We start from the raw sequence: 25,588 nt of genomic DNA on the forward strand, positions 1-25,588 counted from the left end.
TTGTATCGAAGCGGGCAGATCCTAGAAATAATGAATTCATGTAATTTGCTGTAGATGTCGCCACTCACTTCGAAATGAAAATTCTATCGCCAAGGCACAGATTGCCAAGGCGTCTTATCCAAATCTACTGAAATCTACCGACGAAAATTCATCTTCTGCAATTTTTCAATTTGTGTTGAAAATCTACAATCTACCGCATGTGGTCACCCCGCACCAATCCCATTTTGTGGTGCGAACAAAATACACATTTATTTTAAACATTAGAAACTAATCAATAGAAAAAATAAACTACTTTCATTCACGGGAAGCACAAGACACCACAATAATTTATGAAAACAGCTGACGGGACTTTGTTTTTGTTTTACCATCCGGCTTAGTTTCAATATGTCCGGTAGATGTATCTGGAATTCGGGACGATGAAGTTCCCAATTGCATAAAAGAGATTATATTGGTTATATCGCAGATGTTATATGATAATCAAAACTTGTTTTTTTCAGAAAAGAAATTTCTCGAAGCTCAGTAAAGACTTGAAATATCTATGTGATTATGTTTTCCATGATTTCAAAATTAAAATTTTGAAGGCTACTTCTCCCACCAATAGGAAAATAAGAAATTCCTCAACAGTTATGCAATGAAATTTACAAATCAAACATTCAACTTTCGACCTAACAGCTTGGAGAAAGTTGTAGCATACTGTCCTTGTTTTCAGTTTGTCGAATTATTTCTGAAAGGATAGAGTGTAAATGTGCTTTTGTAAGGGGGCCTACCAAAATGATATTCCTAATAGGTTGTTCAGTAATAATTGTCATTACAATTATTTCTATTGCTAGATCAAAGAAATCTCTGAAAACGATTTTGGCAGAAGCAAAAAATGAAATTTTATACAATTTCATTGGATCTAGAGCCATAGTTCAAGATGTAATAATGAGGGGAAAAAACAAAACAGGCAAGTGATTTGAATACATTACAAATTGGGGTTATACTTATCCCACCTGAAGTCTCATTCACGTCCTGAAAGATAACTCTATGTCAGAACTAGAAGATTTTTTCATTTAAATAGGTAATAGTGAAATTGAGTTTTTCTATTCAATTTATTCAAAACGTAGATCAGTGTTTCCACCCCTTACCAATATATTTGTCAAAGCATTATTGGAAGATTTATTGTGATCATTTATAGCAATAGGTAAGTATATACTACTATTTATTCTCAGTCGATGGTTTTTGAAGTCTGCAGACCCAGAATAATTTTACAAAGTAAATGAAACAAATTCAAACCGCTGAATCTGTTTTTTATGTCAAAAAATTTTTAATTCAAAACTATCACAGCCCTATGGAGAAATACTGTTTGAAAATAGAAAACATTAAACAATAAAAATAGAATTATATTTGATAAACTGCCTGAACATTTTTGCAATGCCATAGTAAGTGAAAAAAAATCTCTCAAATGGGCGTTACATTGTTCTGGTCGCTGGACTCAGTAGAGTAAGTGCAAGATCTAGTACCAAAATTAAATATCATTTTTCTTCATGAAAATATCCATTTATTGAAGTGTCTGTAGATGTTAGTGAAGTAGTCATATTGGATTTGACAATTTTTAAAGATGACTGTTTTTTTCCTTGGCTTTGTTGGGATGACCTAAAAAAGATCATAGTGTTGGGAAAAAAGATTTTTCTGTTATACTGTTGTGGAGAAGATCTTTTTCAGCAAACAGAAAATTTATTTTACAAGAAAAGTGTTTAGTGCAATGATGAATAAAATAAACTACTTCCACACTACTGCATTTAATTTACTCAAAATCTCATGCTATTTACATAAAAATAGAAATAATCTTCTTTATCACAATAACATCCATAAATACTCAACAAGGTTTGGCCATAATTTATATACACCTCAAAAATCACCTCAATATATCACTAAACGGTCCTCTCTGAAGGAATAAGATTAAACAACAACTTACCTGCAAATTTTGAGCATGAAGAATCTTACATTCACTTGCAAAAAACATTTGAATAATTATTATCGACTGAACTCTTTCATAGGAATTTCCATCATAACAGAATGTGTACGTTGTTATGTACTTTGTGTATTTTAATATCAATGCATATCTAGTGTATATCACTATCAAACTTATATTTCAATTTAAAATTTAACTTGCGTTATGTCTTATGGGGTCTTTGAAATCAATAAAGTTTTTTACTATTATTATTATACATAATATGGTGTATGTTCAAATACAGTAATATATTATGTATTAATATAATTAATTTATTGCTGGATTCAGATTGAAATGTGATTCACTTCTATGTATAGTCTTCTAAAAAGTTTAATGATATGTGAAAGAAAGTGTTTGGCTTTCTACTTCTTCATCTTTATACAAAAAATGTGGGAATCTTCCAAAGAAAGGAAGAAAGCAATCAATTTTAAAAAACTAATTCTATACGAAGATGTGTAGATCATACAAATAAGTTACTTACAGACACAAACTGGAAGAAAGAGCCCTCTCATCTGACATCTAAAGCCTATTGCAATCTGACAGAATATTTTAATGACGAAACGATATGAAATTGACGGTGCTTATATGTAATAATATATGTGTACTTTTACCTAGATGTGATTATTTATATGTATTATTTTCATGTAATTATGTAATTGTATATTTATCTGGATGTAGTTATTTACATATTTTCTATTTATCAGTGTTTGTCAATAAGGTCATGTATCTTGGATAATAAACACACACTCTTTCTCTCTTTCTTTCAAAACAACTACTTTCATACAAGCATTGAATTAGATGAAAGAAAAATAATTCAAAACAACAAGTGTGTTATTCCATAATAAGACACTAGCCTTATTGCACGAAGTGTCTTATTCCGAAACATCGAATGTGCTCCATTGAGGATGACAATGTTCCATGTAAGTGAAATTTTACCTCTTTCTTATACTATATTGTGTACAAGTCCTGTGAATGATATCTGATTCAATTCCATAACGAACGTTTGGAGTACAAACTCAATAAGAAAACGTGTTTTTGTATAATTCAATGTTCATAGAAAAGGAGTTGTTTCAAAAGTAATTTTTCTTTCATGTAATTCAAAGTTTATATAATAAAGTAGTTGGTTCCAGATGGCTTTTTCTTCCAGTTTGTGTCTGAAAGTTACTTCTTTGTATGATCTACAAATATTTATAAAGAGTTTATTTTGAAATTGATTGCTTTCTTTGGAATAATCCCAAATTTTTTGTATAAAGATGGAGAAGTAGAAAACCACAACCTTTCTTTTCCAAAAATAAATCTCTTCTAAAAATATACCCTCTTCTTTATAACAAAATCATTTCATCGAAATATTTCAGAACTACCAATCAAATGTGGAAAAGTGGCTGTTATCACTGGAGGCACAAGGGGAATTGGATTGGAAGTGATAAGAATGCTTCTGAAATGTGATATCCATGTAGTAGTGGGTAAGAATCGTTTTAGTGTTACCGGTAATTGATGATAGACTTAGCAGAATCTCAGACGAATCATCATATATCCAAGCTATTTATTAATAAGTTAGTTTCTGATGATACACTCCAGCTATATTTATGTTAGGTTGTAGGAACACCCAGCAAGGAGAAATGCTTCTTGATTCCTTCAGAAAAGATGGCATTGAGAAGGGCAGTATAGACGTTATTAAACTAGATATAAGTGTTATGGATTCTGTTAAAAACTTCGCCATGAATGTTAGAGAAAAGTATCCAGAAGTTCACTATTTAATCAATAATGGTGAGTTGTGTCATAACCCACAAAAAATTTCGATTTTTTTGCTAATCTGTTCCAACCAATTCTAGCTGGAATTATGTTTGGCCCTCATATTGAAACAAGGGACGGTTACGAATCTCAGTTTGCCACAAACTATTTGGGACATTTTTTTCTGACACATTTACTCCTTCCTCAGTTGAAAGCTGGAGGAAAAGCAAAGGAAATGTCAAGAATCGTCAATGTATCATCCTGTGCACATATGGTGGGACGAATAAATTTTGACGACATCAACAGCAGGTAAATTTAAAAAATCGTGTTTCTAGTTTTCTATCAAAGTAACGTTTGAATCTCTCGTGTTGAAACTTCTTATAATGGAACAAAACATGTAACACAAATCAAGTAAACTTAGCAGAATATTAGGTTTATTAATGAGAGTAGTCAGTAACACCTTGAAATAGTTTCTTAAAATCCCCTCCATTTTTTTCTAAATACAAGAATTAGTTTCTGAATAGCAATCCTGAAAATATTATTTTGTTATCAATATCATGAAATATGAAAGAATGATATAAATTATGAGTATCATCAGTATTCTAATTCAAAATTACTAATTGAAACCAAAGCTCAATAATGCTGTTGAAAACGAATACCAAACCATCCATTATGAAAATGTTAATTGCATTATTAACTGTTTAAATGTCCAAACTTCTGATGATTTGATGATTTTTTCTTATAAATATTAACTAATTCTTTTCATAATAAACTTCACAACAAATGGAAAGAAATGAATCAAAACTATTCATAATTTTAATATTTTCCAATCTTAGTTTTTTTTACTATCTCCCCGAGCAATTTTTTATCCCATCCTTAACTGAAATCCTATACATAATTTCATGAATTATAAATCTTATAAATTAATATAATCCAATTCTATATTCCAGATGTACTTCTGAAATATATTTCGATCCTGAACTTTTCATTCAATTGGTAATAGATAAAAATTTCAAAATTTCATTGACAAAAACCCGAAGTAAAACATATTTCTATTGTTTTTTACATTTCCTTCACTATGTCTCAAGACACGCCTGAAGAAGTCATTCGAAAGTATATATATATATAAGTATATGTGTTGTGTTGTGTTTTCATAAACCTGTTAAGTGAAATTTTTCCACGAAAATTTTTTGAAAATATTTATGTATATATACATGGGCAAGCCCAATTCAGATATATGTAGTACAGTGCTATGTAGTACTTGATGCAATACAGTGGTATAAAAGTAAATTATAAGAATAGTACAATTTCAAAGTAAGGTAATAAGTAGATTATTTAAAAAAAATCAAAATGTATAACAATATGAAGTAATATAATTCTTACAGGCAAGTAACAATAGACGCAATACAACAACACAAGCAGAGAGTATTACATGGCTAGGTGGCATGGTTTTTAAAACGGGAAACTGATATATTAAAGATTTGAAGGTTATTTAAAGAGTTAGACATTCTAAGAGTTCTGGGAATAAAGCTGTTTTATAAATAATTGAATCTGTGAAAAGAAACGTAAAACGTTTACACCTGTCTAGTTGAACGACTGGGGACATGTTAAGATATTTTGAAGACAAGCTCTGGGCTGATACTCAGTCCGTTGATAATTTTGAATAGAAGTATTAAATCTCTATGTTTTCTGCGAGCCTCAGGAGAAGGTATGTTCAAAATGCATTCCAATGCAGTATAGTCATAGTATACACGCATCTTGAAGACAATATATCGCAGAAAATTGTGCTGTACGGCCTCAAGTTTCACTTTTTGTGTAACGTAATGAGGGGACCAAACTGTGGAACAATAATCGAGATAAGATCTAATCAGGGAAAAATAAAGATATTAATGAAATCACAGGTGGTTCTCTTTAAAAAGTCAAACTTTTTTATAGATTTTTGAATTACAGCAGAAATGTGTGATTTATAGCTAAGTGTGTAGTCTAGGATCACACCTAGATCAATAGCAGAATGTAAGGTCCGATTATTTATACTATATTCGAAAGTGATTCGGTGATGTGTTCGATGAAAGCAAAGAATTTGGCATTTGGATGCATTCAAACACATACCATGTTGCGAATATCAGTTGGATAGGCACTATAACGTTTTGTAGACACAATGTATCAGCTTCAGCTGAGATTTCATAATATTCTACTCATAAGTTTGTGAGTTATTGTGCTAAGAGTGACACTACTTTTGTTATTTTCAAAACAATGGATCAAAAACAATTTCGTGTTTTAATTTTACACTGTTTTTGATGGGAAGAAATACCGTTCAAGCGATGCAATGGCTTGAAAAGTATTATAAGGACTCCACTTCATCAGAAACAACAAATAAACGTTGGTTTCCTGACTTCAAACATGGTCGTGGAGATACCCAAAACATCCACAAAATCGTTTTGAATGATCGTTGATGATAACATTGATGAGTAAAGCTAATTTTGATTAAAAAAATAACGTTTTCTTCCTTAAGCCCGGGTCTTTTCAGCCCAGGTGTTAAATATGATTGTTGCCTAAAATCCAATTAGAATTTTAACCAATCAAAAAAAAATTCTCGAAAATTTCAACTCCAATTTTTTTTATTGAAAAATTAACTTCAATTTTTTTTATAATCAAAGATTGATATTACATTTTTCTGTAAATCGCTCCAGTTCCATTTCTTGGTGTTCTCTGTCACATACCACCTAATGGTCACCAAAAATTTTGAAATATTACTAATGATGAATATTATTATTTTATTTCCTAGGCATAATTATATTGCTGGAGAAGCTTATGCTCAGTCCAAACTAGCTCAGGTGCTCTTTAGTAACTATCTTGACAGTCAGTTGAGACAAGAAGGAGTTTTTGTACAAGCTCATTCAGTACACCCAGGAGTTGTCAACACAGAACTCTTCAATGGTACACACGTGAAGAATTTGACCCCATGGGTACCTTCGTTATTATTTAAGGTAAGTAGTCAAATGTTAATAGCAGTAATAATTTGAAATATTGAATGGTAGAGATTCAAACTTCCTCACTTCAAATCTTCAAGTATGGAAATATTCAAAGTAAAATTGTTCTGATTTTTTCTGTGTTTATTTGGGCTATCTGAATATTACGTTTATATGAAAAACGTGCATTCCAAATCCAACAATCATTCTTAGTTTATCTCGCCAATCTTATCTCAACTTTTAACTGTGTGAATTCTACAATTTTTAAAAATAAATTTAATTTATATGAAACAATAGGAGACTCAGAGTCCTCTCAATAGCAGGGGAGCCCACGATGCAAATGGGGATTTACTCGAGCGTCATTGAGACATATTAGGTTGCAAAGCTTAGATGATAAGAAGAAAAAAATGTTATATAATATATACCTTTTCATCGATGGGGGAAGCGGCTGTAGATTTTTAAATATGTAAAAAAATACTGTTGCATGGACATACTCGAGCGCGTCAGATATTGATAGCATCAATGTCCTACGTATTTTTAATAATGTTGGTATGTTAGATTTTCGCGTCAGATTTTCTAAGGGGGTGTTAAGTGCAACAAAAAAAGCTCTCATTCAATAATCTGACGATTTCGATCTGACGCAAACTCGCGGCCATTATTATAATGTGCAAAAAAATTCGCCATTTTGAAATACTCAAGCGCGTCAGATTAAGTATATATGGTTCATCTTTATGTTTTAGACGTGCTGTCTCATAATCTGACGATTATCTAGAGGGATTCGCTTAATCTGACAAAAACATTTTTATTTTATTTATTGAACTTAATTAATTGAAAAGCTCAGGAAATAGCATGCAAATAAATAAGTGTATGTTTTTTAAGTAGAATACTTGTATTTATAAGAAAATCTTTTTTTTTAATGCTCAAAAATTTTTATTTTTTTATAATCGATTGATTAATTAATGAAGGAAAGAGAAATTCAACTTTATATGTTTTTTACCACTTTTATTTGTAACTAGCGTTACTGCAGTTTCGTCCTATAAGGACATTTTCAAACTTATACAATATATACGTTAGTTACAAATAAAAATGGTAAAAAACATAGAAAGTTTATTTTCTCTTTTCTTCATTATGATTTCCTACCACGTAGTAACGGCTACATCCATCAATTAATTGATTAATTAATCATCATCCTCATCACGAACGAGTCTCTGTGACCAGCTGTGATGGCGTCATGGCAACAGAATTTAGAGTGGGGACGGAGTGAGAGAGTAATACATAGAGAAAAAGTGAATAGAGAATAGAGGAATAGAAACTCGGAGAGGGAAATATAGGTATCACACAGCTGCACGCATTAAACTTTATCGACGAATTTTTGTTATTTCGGCTTGCGGAAATCATCAGATTATAAATTTTTCGTTATCTTTGAATTATTTCCTTCAAAATAAAAAAAAAAATTAGCTACGCTCGAGAATGTTGAAATGACGTTATTTTTTTACAACTTTGCTGCCCTCCCCTTTCTTTACGTTACTCTCAAATTGTCAGATTTTTGGAATATACACTTTTTAGCAGGTAATTAACTCACCCTACCTTAATCTGACGCGCTCGAGAATTTCTGATGATCAATTTTTTTTTATCCCTCACAGGCGGCCTTATATATGGGGCTCATATTTGGTGGAGGTACTTAACCGGGTACAAGGTATCCCCCTGTATATTAATCTGCCGCGCTTTAGTAAATCACGAAATCCCCGCTTTGGCCCCCCTATTACAATTTCTAATGAAAAAACTAAAAATTGACATTTTGAAACTGAGAATATTGGTTCATGTAAATAGAGGTGTATATTTTTTTCTGACGTTGCTTATTGTTGTAATATCGAAAATGTTACAGGGTTGGATACAGAATAGAAAGACCTTTCAATTTTTTCAAGTTATAATGTTTTCGATAATTTTCTTTACCAAACTGATTATTTTGCCACAAAAGAAATAAACAGAAAGGAAATTTCTGGCAAAAACATAACAATCTGCACTAATAATAGACAAGCCCTATTAGCCTTGAACAGACAACGTGTTACCTCAGGGCTGGTACTAGAGTGCCACCAAGATTTAGCCAAAGCCTCGGTAGATAATAACATTATCCTGAGTAAAGGTAATCGTACTACCGACTCTTTAGCCAAGAAAGCGGCTGGAATGAGAATTTTTGGACCCAGTGGCACCTAGGAACTGATGACTTCGACAATTGCATAACTAGTCAAATGTTACACCCATGCTCAATCCCTAAAGAGATGGAATGGAATCAAAGGATGCAATCTTGCCAGGATCACCCTGGGCGACCCTGGGAAGCTGGCGCCGAAGAAATATCTGGCGATGACCAGGAAAAATCTACTGACTGGCCACTGTCAACTAAGGAAACATCTCCATAATATGGAGCTAATGGAGACACCTCTATGCAGGATGTGTGAACAGGAAGATGAGACTGTCAGACATGTCCTATGCGAGTGCCCGGAGTTATCGTCAATAAGAGACTGTGTGTTCGGCGAGTCTTGGCCTACACCTGCCGATATAAAGGAGATGTCTCCCAGTGACCTGTCCACCTTCCTGAAAAGGATAGGATGGACGATGACCTAGGAGGACAACTCCTCGGGATGATGTACAATGGGTCACATGTGGCCTAAGTGCTGTGGGCTTACACTCACCCTTCCTACTCTACAGATACAGATGGTGTAACTCGAGTATTATTTCCATTTGAAATTTTTGGCATGAAGGTTGTTGTGGGAAGACGGAGGCTGACAAGGTGTTGATTTTTACATAAAAAAATGTTCACCTGAATACTAAATTTGAATGTGGCTCGTTTTTACTATAATGCACTATATATTAGATTGCTTAAAAGTTTTCTCCATTTTTATGAGTTTACTTTAAACTGTAATATCTCAGTGAGTACTCATTGATTTTATTTGAAATAAGCGGAATTTGAAACAGTGCACTTTTGCCAACGTAAAATAAGTTAATTTATTCCGTCAGCATAACAATTATCTGCTCGGGATTCAATCGAGTCGACTAAGGCCGTTTTTGCCTGCTACTTATTGGCGAAGGTTTTACCAGTGATAAAGTTATCGAAGTGCCAGGAAATATGGTAGTCGATTGGTCATAGGTCTGGGGAGTATGGTGGGTGAGGCAGTACTTTGACACTGAATTCATTTAAGTTTCGGACGATGATTTGTGAAACGTGCAGTCGGTTGTTGCCGTGTCAGACCTCTTTTGTTGGCCTGTGCGGGCTACTGCTGACGCAATTTTCGGTATATTTCGTCGATTTCCTAACAATATGACACTGCTGTGATGATATGGCCTGGTTGCAGAAAGTAATAGTGAATGGATTTTTACCTTTGGGATTTGCCTGGGCGTCTCCTGTTGTAGAGGATCTACGTTTCATCACAAGTGACGATCCGATCCAAAAAAGGACCGTTTTGGTTGCGCCAAAGCAAAGAAGAACTGACCTCGAAACGTGACAATTCCTGTTGATCGTTCAAATCGTGGAGCACCCACTTTTGGAGCTTCATCACTTCTCCAATACGTTTCAAACCATTTGAAACCGCCATCCCACGTACCGTTTGTGATGGGTCAGTCTCCACCAGGATCCTCAAATCCTTGTCCTGGATAACTGTAGCTCGACCATGTCTGGACTCTTCTTCAAGGTTAAAAAATCTCCGGAATGAAATTTTACAAACCAACGTCAAACAATGTGTTCATTAACACCATTATTGCCAAATGGTTGGTTAATTTTTTGGGTTGTTATGGCAGCGCTTTGCTTTAATTTGGATCCGTAGAGTAAAATTGACCAAAAATCGCTTAACGGTATAGTACTACGTTGAAAAGAGGCAAAAAATTCAAATTCAGACAAAAAATAACAGGATCAATGTATAGAGTACAAAATTCTCTATCGATTAATATATACTAGAAAACAAGTATAATAAATATTTATTGAGATTTGGAGCTACAAAAACACATGACATTGAAACAGACAAAACTCTTGAAACAACCTAATAGATAAAAAACTGACTATTTTCAATTCTTTTCAGAGTCCGGAAAAGGGAGCCATCCCCATAGTGCATGCTTGTCTCTCGCCTCGTCTTGAAGGCAAAGGGGGAACCTACATTCACAACTGTAAAATATTCGCCGCTAGCAATGCAGCAATGTCTGCAGACCTCCAAGAGAAATTGTTTGAATTTACCAAAACATTACTAGGCATTGATAAATTTGGTGCCATTGACAATAATAATGATAGTCAAATGGCGGCTGCAGTGTAGTTCAATCGATACGAGTCAATGTTATTGTTATTTATCATTTAAATTAGACCTGTGAGAAGCAATTAGTCAAAACACTCAGTTGAACGGCATTGTTTTCTTTTGTTCCTCAGGTGATGTTATGAAGATTTTTTCTAATTTATTTACTACTTAAACTAGGTTTGTTGTAAAGAAAATTCCGTTAAGTGCTGACCAAGTTTCGATAAACTAATGAAACTACAATGGGGAACTGAACCTTTCTGTGGTGGTGTGAAATTTACCCACTGAAATCTTCAGCATGATCCCTCTCCAGTATTTGTTAACAAAACAAATAACAAAGTATACCAAAACGGAATCAAAGTATCCCAAAACCGAATTGATGTTCAGATTTTACTAGTCAAATATGTATTTTTTTATTATGAGAATATTCAAAGTGACAGAGACCTGCACTAGAGGTCAGCATTCTTCATTATGGTTGAGGTTAGATGTCATTGAGTAGTTATGGATATATTCTATTTTTATTTTACCCCAGTTATTTTTGTAATTTTATAATAAAAATTTATAAACATTCGTTTGTGCATTATTACTCAACATTGGAGAAACAGGTGAAAAGTAAGCTATTTTCATAATTTGAAATATATAAATAAATTATATTACGAATAATACTAATATTCTGATGTGTGAAAGAAGTTCGTATTGTATTCATAACTTATAAGATTCATTTTGATTTTCACTTCACTATAAAAGGTTTAAAAAACCGCGACATATGTTTAGTTATAGAATAGCTTTCTGAAGCTGAATTTGATTAACTACTTTTAGATTAAAACATTTTATATTCTAAATCAATTCATTAACTAGTAAAAGCAATTAGTAAAAGTAAAAATACTTTTTATTCAATAGTGAAAACCATGTGAAAAACAAGTCAATAAATTAATAAATATAACAATTAAATATTTTACGGCGACAAAGCATGATTATCTGGTAAAAACATTTCAAGTAATGGGGAACTATTCAACCCAATTTTTATATTTTCTAGAAAGTCAAATTTCAAACCTTTCTTTTGAAAATGAAGAGTTTTGAATTCATAATTGAACTTATGTCCCTCTGTGAGGAGGTGAGTAGTTTTTTGTATAATTCAATGTTTATAGAGAAGGAATTGCTTCTAAAGTTTTTTTTTTCGTGTAATTTAATGTTTATATGAAAGTAGTTGTTTCGAGAGGGTTTTTCTTCCAGTTTGTGTCTGAAAGTTACTTCTTTGAATGATATACCTACACATCTTCGTGAAGAGTTTATTCTGAAATTAATTGCCTTCTTCCTTTCTTTGAAAGATCACCACATTTGTTGTATTAAGATGGAGACGTAGAATGCCAAATCCTTTCCCAAAATATACCCCTTTCAATTTAATCACAACTGTAACTTGGTTAATATCAGTTATTCAGCTAAGATATAAGTCCCAATCAATTCCAGATATACAGGGTATTTATTAAACATGCGACAAATATTAAGGGACTATACTAAGGATATTTTTGATAGGGCGCTTTGTTTCGAAGATACGGGGCGAAAAAGAATTTCGACAATAACAATTTTGGTAATTTTTAAATTTGATCTTCCTCTTGAAGATGATAACTTGGTGATCGAAACACGTGTCGAGGTGTTAAAATAACGGTTTGGTGTTGGGAAAAAACTCCAGTAATATTCATTACTACATCAAAGGTTCTCGGTACAAAAAAAGATTATGCGACTCATTGCTAGGGTACCCTGTACATACTCATGTAGAAATATCTTTTTCCACTTCAGACTTTTAATTAACAATAGTAAGTTTATTTAACTTAGAGCTATGCATTTATGTATTTAATAATAGAAAATACTTTACTTTGATATGAATATTCACAGCATTAATACCAGACAAAGACAAATTTTATATTCCATTTTATAAGTACAAGGTTACAGAAAACTCTGCTTGTTACCTGGGACCAAAACTTTTTAATAATCTTCCACAAGAGATTAGGGAAACAGGGTGCCTGAGAAAATTTAAATTTCTATTTAAAAGATTTTTAATCAACAAAAATCCCTACACGATACAGGAGTTCCTTTTGAAGTAGCGCTGCAAACATTCTTATGTATATGTGCATACATGTATACATAGATAAAAGCTATTAATCTTTATTTATTTGAAATAGGTAATCTTAATCTACATTCACAAAGTATAATCTTATATATAGTAATTAGCAGCTCCTTCGATAGTATTAATATATTTGTTTTGTTTTAAATTTAAACGTACACACTAGGTATTTACATTTCGAGTTATATTTTCCATGGTTTTGCTAAAAGAAAATCATTCAAGTATAGCCAAATACCATAATAATCATATACAATCCTACATATGAACCAATAAGAATGCTATCCCAATATACACTTATAGCCCGAAAGAAAATACATATATTGATACCATTCACGTACAGCCAAATACCACAATAATCATATACAAACATACATATGAAACCAATAAGTTATGCTATCCCACTACCCACTATACACTCATATCCCGTAAGAAGATACATATATTAATACTCGTATTGATACTAAAAATTATTAATCCTGATAGATATACAATACAACGATTTTACTTTTGCTGTAAATGGTTTATCATTTTTATTTTGAACTGTTGCAGAGTTTCTGATTTCTTTATATCATCTGGCAAACCGTTGTAAGCAATGAATCCCTTGAACACCAAAGTTTTAATATTGTAAGCTTTTGTTTGCCTAGTCACATGTAAGTTATGTTTACTTCTCGTATCATGCTGGTGAACTTGCGTATTGATAGTTATATATTTGTGAAAATATGATGGAAGAAGATTATGCAACATTTTGAAGATATAACTCATAGTTAAATAAATAAGTCTATTTTCTATTGACAGCCATTGTAATGTTCCCAACATCAATGATATTGGTGTATATCTGTTACATCTCAAAGTGATTCTCATTGCACGATTTTGAAGTTTTTGTAGTGATCTCATTTTATTGAGGTCAAAACCATACAATAAGGTCGGGCAATATTCGAAGTGAGGTTTGATAATTGTATTATATACGGTCATTCTTGAGCTCATACTCAAATGCTGAGATACCCTCGAAAAAAAAATATAGTTTTTTGAGTATTTTTTTCTGAATATAATTGAAATGACCATTCAACGTTAAGTGGTTGTCAAGCATAAACCCTAAATATTTAAACTCTTGAACTAATTCAATTGTATTATTTTCTATTTTGATGTGAATTTCATTTATATCAAATTGTCTGTAATTAAATGGTGTGGCAATTATCATCCCCTTTGTTTTGTCTACATTCAGTTTCAATTTATTCATTTTGAGGTATTCTGTTATTCTATTTAAAGAATTATTCATCTTTTGTACGGCATTATTCAAATCTCTATCAGTTACTGATATTAACGTGTCATCTGCGAACAAGTGTATATAGTCACATTCATTGTAATGCTTTATGTCATTTATGTATAGAAGAAACAATAGCGGACCCAAAATGCTTCCTTGTGGAACTCCATGTTGCACTTCCAATGGAGCTAACAATGAATTACCAACTTTTGTTTGTTGTTGTCTACCTGTTAAATAGTTGTTAATCCAATCCAGTACTTTTTCCCTTATGCCGTAGAGTTTCAGTTTTTTTAGGAGTATATTATGGTTAATGGTTTCAAATGCTCGTCTCAAATCCAAAAACAACCACAGTGAACATATTTTTACTCATACTATTTTTCCATTCATTAACAGTTAACTGAATGGCTGACTCACATGAATGATTGGATCTAAAACCAGATTGATTCATAAAAAGTATACTCTTTTCATTACAATATTGCAACAGTTGTTTATAAACTACTAGCTCTAACAGTTTTTCAGCACAAGGTAAAGTGTTGATAGGGCGGAATTCACTACATTTATTTGTATTAGTCACTTTTTCAGTTGGAGTAACAGTACTAATCTTCAATTCTGTAGGAACCATACCTTTTTCTAATGATGTATTTATAAAATAACACCATACATGACCAATTACCTGAAAACTGTTTTTTATAATTTTACTATACATTTCATCAATAGGTGAACCTTTATTAGCATCAATTTCCGATATTACTATTTTCAGCTGTTTTAGGTCTATTAGTTCGAAGGCACTAAAGCTATCTTCATAATTTTCAATATAGCAAACTAACTCACACTCTTCAATACTTTGGATAATATCGTTGATACTACTTAGAAAGTATTTATTAAAACAATCTGCTATGTCATTACTGCCTTTTATCAATATATTTCGTCCATTCCGTTCAAAGTATACACCATTAAAATAGTAATTGTGGTTTTTTTTCGGATTTATTAAGTTTTTCAACGTTTTCCACATTAAACGTGGATTATGTACATTTCTATCAATTTGGTTGAAGTAAAAGTGATCTTTCTTTTTTTTTAATGATATTTACAACAGCATTTCGTTTAAGCTTAAAATTTTCCCAATTCACATCACTTGAATTCAGTTTAAAACACTTATATGCCATGTCTCTATCTCTACTTAGTTTTCTGACTTCGTTGTCGTACCAGGGTAATTCATTTTCATAATGAGTAATTGTTTTTAAGGGAGCTATCTCATTTACAACTTGGTTGAAGTGTTCTTTTATATTAATGAAAATATCATCTATATTGGTACTATTTAGCAGAAAAGTGCAGTTAATCAAGTTTAAATTGATATCATCGAGATTTTTATTAGTTAATCGTCTTACAGTTTTCATACATTTGTTGCTAAAATTAATTTTTTCAGAATAGAAACATTTGATTGATATTACAGCATGATCAGTAATTTTTGGTTCGTCTAGTACATTCACTTGACTATTTTCGAAATTCGTTAGTACATAATCAATTAGTGTTTTACTTGTATTCGTCACTCTGGTGAACGTTTTTACCTCTTGAGTTATGCCGTATGTATTAAATATATCCTTGATTTTGTTTGTATAAAAGTCACTTATTATGAACGTGACTGATTACTGTCTTATTTTAATAACATGTATTACTTTTACTATTATTACGTATGCTATTTTCGATGTACCTATTATTAAAGGTTTCAAATTTTAAAATTATTAACGTACCCAAAATAAAAGTATAGTGTACTACACTGGACCTACCAAGTTATAAAAAATCTAACAATTCCGTTGCTACATTCAATTTAAACAGTGTGTCTCGTAAGTGATCCTGGTGTTTTTCAAAAAGTTTAGGAGTCGATTGGATTCTTGCAACCGAGTGGGAGGTAGTTATTTTCAACAGTTCTTGAAGATTAAGAAATATTACATGTAATTTCTGGTAATGAATTGTTATTGTCAACATTCTTTTTGGCTTCGTATCTTCAAAACAAAGCGCCCTATCAAAAATCATCAAAGGACAAAATATCCTTAGAATAATCCCTTGAATTTTTGCCGCATTATATAGTATACATACACATATATAGTATATATACACACCCTATATAGTAATCCAAACCAATATAATTTGCATTCTTGAAGTCAAAAAAGACATTTTCATATTCTCTTTAGAATCATTGGAATTTAATATTGCTAGCTTTGGAAGATGGGCATCATGTCATTCGAATTGACTTTGTATATACTATACTAACCCTAAGACTAATCACAAAAGAGGTTAAAATGAACACTTGCTTTCCTATTGAAATTTAAGTGTTCATCCATATTGTAATAAATATGTTGTATGATATCCTAGATATATTCAAATTGGACAATGACAAATAGGCCTTGATATATCTGGCCTTTGAAAACCAGGTCAGAAATATTAATTTTATACAATAGCTAAAATCGAATGTAATTTTTCACATTTAGAGGTTATTTTCTGTAATAGATAATTTTTTTGAAAAATTGCATGACATTGTACAATAAAAAGCACAAACAACGTCTTTGCTAAGGTGTCACTATTTTATTTACCCCTTTCGGAGTTATGCCCAAGTTATAGTCCAGAGTGTCAAGTTTGATATTTTTGGTGCATTGTGGCGAAGTAACACTCTAGAAAAATATCAGATTTGGTACTTTATACAAAAATTTATACCTTGATTCAGAAGAAGCGTTAAGAATGTATGACGAAATCTAAAAATGAAATATTGTTGAAAAGAAATGTTATTTTCAATGATTGGCTCATAGAATGTCATTGCGAGCATATTAAATATAAGACTGAAAAAAAAACTAAAATATATCTTGTCAATAATTTTATTTTGTTGTTACAGTATCTTTGGTTTAATCAACATGAATAAATATAATAAAAAGAAATACATATACACACCTACACCAACTCAAGTGCAAAAACAATTGAAGTGCTACTAGTAGTATGTCAGATTTAAAGCTCATAGCAATAATAAAAACCTAATAATATAAATAATGTAAACTTTCACGGCCGGAGCTGTGTCAAAGCTATTTTCCGAGTTTTTTGGCCGTGGTCTGCAGGTTTTAATGCCTGAAGTTTCGTCTACTACTGCGGTAGACACTGTCACAGACGATGAGGTAACAGTCGAGCTCTTCGGTAATGTCTACCGCAGTAGTAGACGAAACGTCGGGCATAAAAACCTGCAGACCTTGGCTAATTAGCCGGAAAATAGCTTTGACGCAGTTGATGATATGAAGTTCAAATTTCAATACCATTTGTTTGTCCCTTGATTTGACTCCAAGAAATAGCCTGTGCCAACATATTAGCAAATGTTCTACAAAAATTTACTTTAGAAGATTATATATGGTGACTGTGGAATGTAGGATTACGGAAATCAACTGGAAGTGTAACAGTCCAATTTGAAATACATAAGAGAGCAGCCCGTACACTAGCCACATTTTGCGGTCGGATCGACCACACAGTTGCAGTCGCGTTCACGCGAACTCAAGCCGCCCATAAGAAATACTGTACTACACGTACACGGGCGTTCACAAAAGTCAAAATGGGTGTCTGCAGTCAACTTGCTGTTGATCTCCGCCGAGTCGTCATCGTAGAATCCACTAACCACAAACTTGCAGTCATATCCAACCGCGTACCCAAATTCATCACATACCCAGATCTTATAATATAATTTCTCTAATTACTCGCCTCAACGTTATAGCAAGTCTTTCTTCAGCTGGAATACTTTTTCTCACATTGGTCTCAGCGTTCAATTTTTGATTTTTTAAAATTCTAATTCGTCAAAAGAACCAATGGACATTCTGAAGTAATTAAAAAAAATGTTTTCATCTTGCCGGAGTTTACCGAATAAAATATAAAAATTTCCTTCCTGTTGATGCGCAACTAGAAGTGGATGTACCCAAAGAGATCATACCGAAGAAGAAACACAACATTTCTTCTTCGAACTCCATATTGAAACTGAAACTAAACTCTGACACCACAAAATATAGATGTCAGTTACCTCGACTGCATGGGCGGTTTATATGACCGCAAGTCGACCACAAAAATGTGGTTGGGTCAACCTCGAAGTGTAGTCAACGTGGCCACAATGTTGTGGTTGCCTCAACTGCAAATATGTGGTCCGTGTACGGGCGGGCTAACAATTCTGCCAACACAAAAGTTATTGCCCGACTTTCTTATAGAGCTAGTATTGACTTTTGATGCCACTGTAACGAAAATCACATTTATTGAAGAATTCTTTTGATATGAATTTGCCTTTTCATCATAAAACCATATTTTGTATATTTTTTTGTTTTGAAGATCCAGCCTTATTCATGTTAGTATATACAATTTTACTACGCAAGCTTCAGATAATTATTTGCTTTTGCAAGAGATATAATTTGAAAAATACATAACAAATAATTCCTCAATTTTAAAAAAACTGAATTTTCTAATCTTCCAAAATTAAAATATTATCTGAATCATTGCGAGAATATGCAGAAAATTTCAAGTTGGAATAATTTTTACAGATCAATTCAATACACAGACACATTTTAACATTTTTGTTCATTACAAAAATGAATTTAGATGAGGACCTCAATATGTTGTTTATACACTATTTTGAAAGATTCTTGCCAATAGATCATATCAGATGAGAATTTCGTTTGGAGTACCTGCATTGTTCCTCCTACATTGGCGACTCTATGTATCTATCATTAGTGTCAGTTTTAATGCATACATGATGTTTTTATTATCCATTTTTTATTTTCATTCGCTATTTGAAAGTCATTTTCATTATATTTTTTTTATCATCTATATCAATGAGGCTTTTGTTTGTAGCATAAGTATATTTTCTGAGTTGGCTACTGTGTTATATTTGCCATTAGCGTTAGCTGTCATATGTAGATGTTGTGCGTATTGTCCATTTTTGAGTTTAAATACAAAGAGAAGCCAACTCAGAAAAATTACATGGGCTCCAAATGAAATACCAATCTCGTATGATCTACCAGATTAAATTTGTTCTAGTCTCCGATTCATTTATTTTTTGACAAGACAAACCAAAGAAATTTTCAAAAAAATGTTCAGATTAGTGCCATCCAATGAAAACTACAAAACAGGATACAAAATTGCACTTGCTAGGTTTTTTATTCACATTTAGAATATTAACAATTGGATTGAGACCAACTTATTGGTTTAATAATTTTTACTTATTGATGTGGTATAGTCAATACTTGAATCAATGCTCTTACGGAAGGTACTGGATAATTATAATTATGTTGCACATACCTGGAACCACACTACCACACAAATAATAAGAATTATTACTTATCATGAAATATAAAAAATATTAAGTACTTGGCCCTGCTAACCGAATTCTAAAAAAATGTAAATAAATATAAAAATATGATAAATCTATAATCACCCAACTAGCTGCCATAATAGTAATAGTGAAGTAATAAATTAAACTGACTTTACAATTGACACAGTTGAAAAACAATACGAAAATTGCAGAAACAAAACTATAGTTTGTAATTCTACAATCAACACTGATGTTATGAGGAACTGCTGCTGAGGTAAAGCTCAGTTTTAAAAAAGTCTTTACACAGTTGACTGAGCAACTTAAAAATATTTGAACCAAAAAGAGCTACAAAAAAGTTGTTCACTAAATTTTGATCTGATATCCAAGCGGGAAGCACTATAAAAAAGTTTTTTCGAATATACTTAATAATTCGTTATAATAGACAGCTACAACAAAGTTAAAATTCAACAAATAACATCCTCTTCCTCTTGACTAGTAGTAACAATAAGTAGCTATTAAGAGATACCTAAAAAAGTAAACTAGCACCTTTATGAAATGAAAAAAAAAATTAGTACTAGAAAGATGCAATTCAGATCTAGTTGAGTTTGCTACAACAACTAGAGTCGCTGATTGTTGAAGTTCTGCCATTAAGATTTTGGCTGTTAGAATTATACCTTGGAAGATCTTTACTTCTGGCTTGCTGAAATAATTTTTTTCATATAATAGAATTCCAAAGGAAAATTCATGAGCATACCTTCATCAAATCTTCCGCTATTTGCATGAACAGTTTTTCTACATTGTCTGATTCTTTTGCCGAAGTTTCCAGATAGTACATATTGTGTCTTTCTGCAAATTCTTCGCCAACATGAGCTGGTATTTCTCTATCTTCTCTATCTATTTTGTTACCTGAAATTATTTTTTTCATTACAATTATGGAACGTATCACATTTCAATAATGGATTGCCTGTAGATGTGACAATAATACAAGGGATTGAACGAAAATGAAGTTGAACAGTAAGTAATACTACATATTTTTGTTCCAAGCAATTTTGAAAAAAATCAGAATTTCAACATTACTTTTATGGGTGGACCAACTACCACCGTACAAACTCTGTTGGGAAAATTTTAATAGATTGTGAAGTTATGATATCCAATGATAGCAGTATGAATTTCATCGATCATGCCACTATGTTTTTTATCCCTATAGTGAGAAATAAGTTGTCAGTATCATCTCAAATCTCAAAAATAAGGCTCCATCGGGTCTGCCTGAAATACCTGCGAAACTGATAAAAAACATCAAGATATGTTTAAACACACCACCTAGTCGAATGATCAACTCATCTTTACTCTCAGAAATTAGGAGTTTCAATAGTATATTATTCAATTAGCGAGATATGTGGTCACTACTCAAAAGTATGAAGTTCGCCTTTGGCTGGTGTTGTAAATCATTGGAGCAAGTAATTGTAATTTTTTCGTGAATAGAATACTACACTTTTTCTACGACTTGTAACAAAAACAATTTGAAATAAGATTTATTCGTGAATCCGAATCAGAGATAAAGAAAAAAAGAAAAATAATCTGAAAGAAGCATTCAAAAATATTGTCTATTTTTGTTGTTTAATTCAATTTCGAACAGTTTGAGAATTTTGTGGAAAACAATTTAAAAAAAATGTCGATAATGTGACTTGAATCAAGATTGAAAGCAGACCTCTGACACATTAGCCCAGTCTTTTAACCACTATTCCAAGAAGTTAATCTCATTTATCAGGAAGTTCCACCCAAAGTTTTAAAAATGACTGTGACGTTTCTACCATGGACACTTACTACCCCCTTTCCAACAATGTTCCACATTGTATATGATTTTTGTAAAGCAAAAAAAACTACATGAATAGTAAATGAATATACAGTAAAACTATCAATAGCTTTGAAAAATAATATATGAAATGCATATTAATTTCGGAACTATTCATCAAATCCACCTTGAAAGCACATACAGTCAGGACAACAAGAATACAGGAAGGAAAAAATTAAATTGAAAACATGAATCAAGTGAATTCTGAAATATTCAATATTCTCAAGTTTGCAAATTACAAGAAAAAAAATGCTCTTTGGACACAAAGGTTTGAATGACGAAAAATTACCTGTTTATGGAATCAAAAAATTACTTTGCTACATATCACACATTGAAACGTAAGATCTCATTATTACTTTTCATTCATGAGATCTGTTGACAGTTGCTTAACGAAAAACAGATTTTAACATACAAAGATTTTACTTACCAACAAGCACACGTAATACCTTACTGCTAGCATACTCTTCGATTTCTCGCAACCAATCTGGTAAGCAGTCAAATGTGGGCTGGCAAGAAATATCGTACACTAATATAAGGGCATGAGCAGACCTGTAATAGCTTTGGGTAATTGACCTGAACCGTTCCTGACCAGCAGTATCCCATATCTGTAACTGCAGTAAATGCCGTCAACTTCTAGATTTCACAAATATAATTTGTTATTCCACGTTGGAATCATGAATTTGAACCCATTATATATTACTTTTTGATTTTTTTCAGCTGTGGTTTTAAGATCATTCCATTATTTTTAGTACACAAGATTATTATTTGTTTTGGTGCTGTAAATTGAACTGTTAGAAGAACCACCACTCCAAATTGATTCAGAATCATTGTGCAGAACAGAACAGTTCTGTAACAGTCCCCCCAAAATGAAAAATACCATGATTCCGTAGTTTCTGTTCCAACTTGTGTTACATATGTATTTCTCTACCAATAAAAACGTTTTGTTATTATTATAAAACTGACAGTTACATCTCTTCAAAAGTTTCATGAATCATTTAAATTATAACTGAAATATGAACTTACTTTTACTTTTTCATTCCCAACTTCAACAGTTTTAATCATGAAATCCACTCCTATGGTAGCACCCTGGCCAGGTGGAAAAAGTCCTTGTGTGAAACGCCGCACAAGACACGTTTTTCCAACGCCTGCGTTCCCGACTAAAACGACTTTGAAAAGGAATTTGTAATCATCCATTTTTGCTAGTTAATTTATCTGTATAACACATAGTATATAAAAATCAGATATTTGTTTAGTTTGTTTTGCTAAATATGCTATCAACCTTGGTAAATAAATTTCTCATTGCTTTTTCTCTTATGAAATATTTTTCAGGTTTGACGAGTTCTGAATGATTTTATCTGAAATAAAAATTACGTCATATAGGTGTGTATTTTTTTTCAATGAAAATTGGGGTTTATGATAAATTTCAAATAACCTGTATTAAATTCGAATGAATGATAGTAAGTCCTGTTCATTGCTGATATGTTTCTGTTACATACTTTATCATCACTGGGTCACAAATATAAACATTTGTTTTAATAATTAAAGAAATTCCTCTGTAAACATTCTAAACGTCAATTAACAACAGATTACACCATGACAACTGACACTGCTGACAAGTTCAAGTACTGAGACTCTGAGACAAGTGTAACCAGTGTTGTCAGATGACATTTTCGGAACAGGGAAGATTAACGTCTTTTTTAATTTTTTTTTCAGATAATTGAAATACCAGAGCCGCGTTGGCCCTGAGAGTTCTCTCTTACTATCTTGTACGATAGTAACGAGACACCGTTGTTGTCTATGCTCCGGGGGATATTAAATCCGTGGTAGAGAATGGGAAGTTCCTAATTTATTTAATTCCTCCCAGGTTAATATAATCTAAGAAGTCTGATGTTCTCCTCGGCTATCAAAGTAAAACGATATCTGTCGTGGAGATTTCAGATCCAGGTGAGACAGATGTTCGAAAAGAGGAGGAAAATTGATATATCCAGATTTTTCCTTCGAACTCTGCAGACTCTATCAAGACCACTCTGTTAAGATTTCTCTTCTAATTATTGGAGTTTTTGGTGAAATGATGCCTCTCCTACTTCCAGTGTGGAAAGTGGTTGGTCAGTGATGCCATCGTCTTATAATGAGTCGGAGGACAGGGGACATGCAACTCAAATGTTATTAAGCCACACGTATTTTTAATTCGAAAACATTTTAAAAATTTTCTACTTTTTTGGTAATTCTACCCATTTCACTGAATATTTATGTTGCTTTACTCAATAACCAGGATAAAATAATTTTAAACTTTTTTCCCTTTATTTCAAGGTCAAGGTATGCTAATTATATGTCTCCAGAACCTTTGTATTTTTATACGTGACTGTTTAGAAACTAAGGGAACAAAAAGCAAAGATACAACTTGAAATGAAACATTCATATTTATATTTCAAACAAATATTTATATTTTAATATCATTTATTTTAGTGATCGGATATCGAAAACAAATGCCAATATTCGATATCGATATTAATATCGTTAACCATTATCGATATTACCGATATATCAAAAGAATAATATCGATATTTATTAATATCGAATTTCGATATTGAGAATAATTCAAACAAAGTTTTTGAAAGTTATAATAATTATAAGGTAATTTCAGATAATTTACAAAGGAGTCCTGAAAATAAGTGAAATTCACTTTTCATGCAATTTTGAAACCAGAACACAAATTCCTATTCAACTGGAAAAGAAAAAATCATTCAAGGAATTAATGAAAGCTTAATTTTCATTAACACTGCTGAAATTCTAAACCAAATTCCAAGTGTCTTTATCTACGCTGCGTTGCGTAAAAATAATATTTGAGTTTTTGACCACTCAGTCCGTCCCTTCTTGCTGTCAATGTTTGTCCTGCCTTCGAAAATAGTCTTTCTGTAGGTACTGACGTTGCCACGATTGCTAAATATTTTACAGCAATATTTACAAGTTTAGGGTATATTTTTCTATGTGCCTTCCAACACAACAAAGGATTGGTTAAAACACTTTACATCCCCTTGAAATAGCGGTACCACCCCCGTGCCATGTACATCGTCTATGTGATAGATGGTGTGGATGTTTTTAATAGTTGTGTTAGTGTCCACAAGAGTGGCGGAGCAATTTTTGTTATGTTGGTTGCATAATATTTGACTTCGATATCGAAATTTCGATATTAGGAAAATGGAGATATCGGTGTCGATAATATCAGTCTTCAGTATCCATACTGAAATATCGATATTGGCACTCCCAAATATCGATATTTAAAAATATCGATGTATATCGAAGGCTGAAAAGCCTTCCTTATTTCTTGTTTCTTTGATGATGAATGTTACTTTTGTTACCATGATTTTCCAAATAAGACTCTTTAATAATTGAGGTGTTAGCAGAATATTCATGGTGCAGAACAGATATGCTTGTTAACTGTATTCAATTAATTTTTTTTATATCACCAAGAGTAACTGTCAGTGAAACAAAATGAACATTTGTATATTTCAATAAATTACAATTTGGAAAAAAACCATTTGAACAAAATTATGTGGAGACTCACTTTTATTTGAGACTTTTCATGGCTTTCTTGACGATATGACAGATAATGTTAAATTCATCGCTTTCAAAAAGCTTGAATGAATAAAAAAAAAATAGTCAACAGTTTTGAAATTTTGTTCCAAATGATATTTTGTTATTTATTATGCATTTTGGAGTGTGACTGAAATGCCATATGCTACAGGGTGGTCTTACTTATTATGTACTTCAACTCAAAAGTTAGTCCGCTTTCTTTGTTGGTGCTCTACATTTATTGAACCTTAATTTTCTATATCTTCATGTGAGTAGCAACATTTAAATACTTGAGTTTGACTTTGAGCTGTCTAGGTTTCTCCACAAAACAAAAACAAAATGAATTAAGTTTCGAGTTAACTCTTTCATTTTGACATATTTTTTGTTAATTTCGCAATTATACTTCTAAGAAATTGTTGATATTCTAGATATAATGTTTTTCAACTCTCATATGCTCTTCTAATCGATTAGGAATGATGAATAAAAAAACAAG

At 32.0% G+C, this 25,588-nt stretch overlaps 2 protein-coding genes across 3 annotated transcripts; one reads left to right on the forward strand and one right to left on the reverse strand.

Annotated features, from left to right (window-relative positions):
* Positions 1-19: 19 nt before the first annotated feature.
* LOC111508037 (polyprenol dehydrogenase) lies at positions 20-11,535 on the forward strand. Its single transcript, XM_023163456.2, has 6 exons — positions 20-946; positions 3,349-3,456; positions 3,587-3,760; positions 3,826-4,033; positions 6,510-6,711; positions 10,764-11,535. Exons 1-6 carry the CDS (start codon positions 772-774, stop codon positions 10,989-10,991), a joined length of 1,095 nt encoding a protein of 364 aa, XP_023019224.1. The 5' UTR covers positions 20-771; the 3' UTR covers positions 10,992-11,535.
* A 5,666-nt stretch (positions 11,536-17,201) lies between these two features.
* Positions 17,202-23,131, reverse strand: Rab30 (RAS oncogene family member Rab30). 2 transcript variants are annotated; one of them, XM_023163457.2, is made up of 5 exons: positions 22,955-23,131; positions 22,546-22,877; positions 21,950-22,133; positions 20,425-20,576; positions 17,202-20,370 (listed from the first exon to the last, which is right to left on the reverse strand). In XM_023163457.2, the coding sequence occupies exons 2-5, from the start codon at positions 22,714-22,716 to the stop codon at positions 20,266-20,268; spliced, it is 612 nt and encodes a 203-aa protein (XP_023019225.1). In that variant the 5' UTR covers positions 22,717-22,877; positions 22,955-23,131; the 3' UTR covers positions 17,202-20,265. The 2 variants fall into 2 exon arrangements, with proteins under 2 accessions (XP_023019225.1, XP_023019226.1); XM_023163458.2 differs by having other exon boundaries at positions 23,019-23,126.
* Positions 23,132-25,588: the final 2,457 nt, after the last annotated feature.

This window comes from Leptinotarsa decemlineata, unplaced genomic scaffold, assembly GCF_025532065.1.
Source record: "Leptinotarsa decemlineata unplaced genomic scaffold, Ldec_3_MD MMD2_tig00026314_RagTag_RagTag, whole genome shotgun sequence".
Taxonomy (NCBI): domain Eukaryota; kingdom Metazoa; phylum Arthropoda; class Insecta; order Coleoptera; family Chrysomelidae; genus Leptinotarsa; species Leptinotarsa decemlineata.

What these genes read in the sequence shown, in the direction of transcription:
- LOC111508037 (XM_023163456.2), top strand. Translation starts at nt 772, where the DNA reads ATGATATTCCTAATAGGTTGTTCAGTAATAATTGTCATTACAATTATT. An exon ending in GAGGGGAAAAAACAAAACAG is followed by an intron (nt 947 to 3,348) that starts GCAAGTGATTTG and finishes GAAATATTTCAG; the next exon opens with AACTACCAATCAAATGTGGA. An exon ending in TTTGACGACATCAACAGCAG is followed by an intron (nt 4,034 to 6,509) that starts GTAAATTTAAAA and finishes TTTATTTCCTAG; the next exon opens with GCATAATTATATTGCTGGAG.
- Rab30 (XM_023163457.2), bottom strand. Translation starts at nt 22,716, where the DNA reads ATGGATGATTACAAATTCCTTTTCAAAGTCGTTTTAGTCGGGAACGCA. An exon ending in TTGGGAATGAAAAAGTAAAA is followed by an intron (nt 22,134 to 22,545) that starts GTAAGTTCATAT and finishes CATTTACTGCAG; the next exon opens with TTACAGATATGGGATACTGC. An exon ending in GGTATTACGTGTGCTTGTTG is followed by an intron (nt 20,577 to 21,949) that starts GTAAGTAAAATC and finishes AAATAATTTCAG; the next exon opens with GTAACAAAATAGATAGAGAA.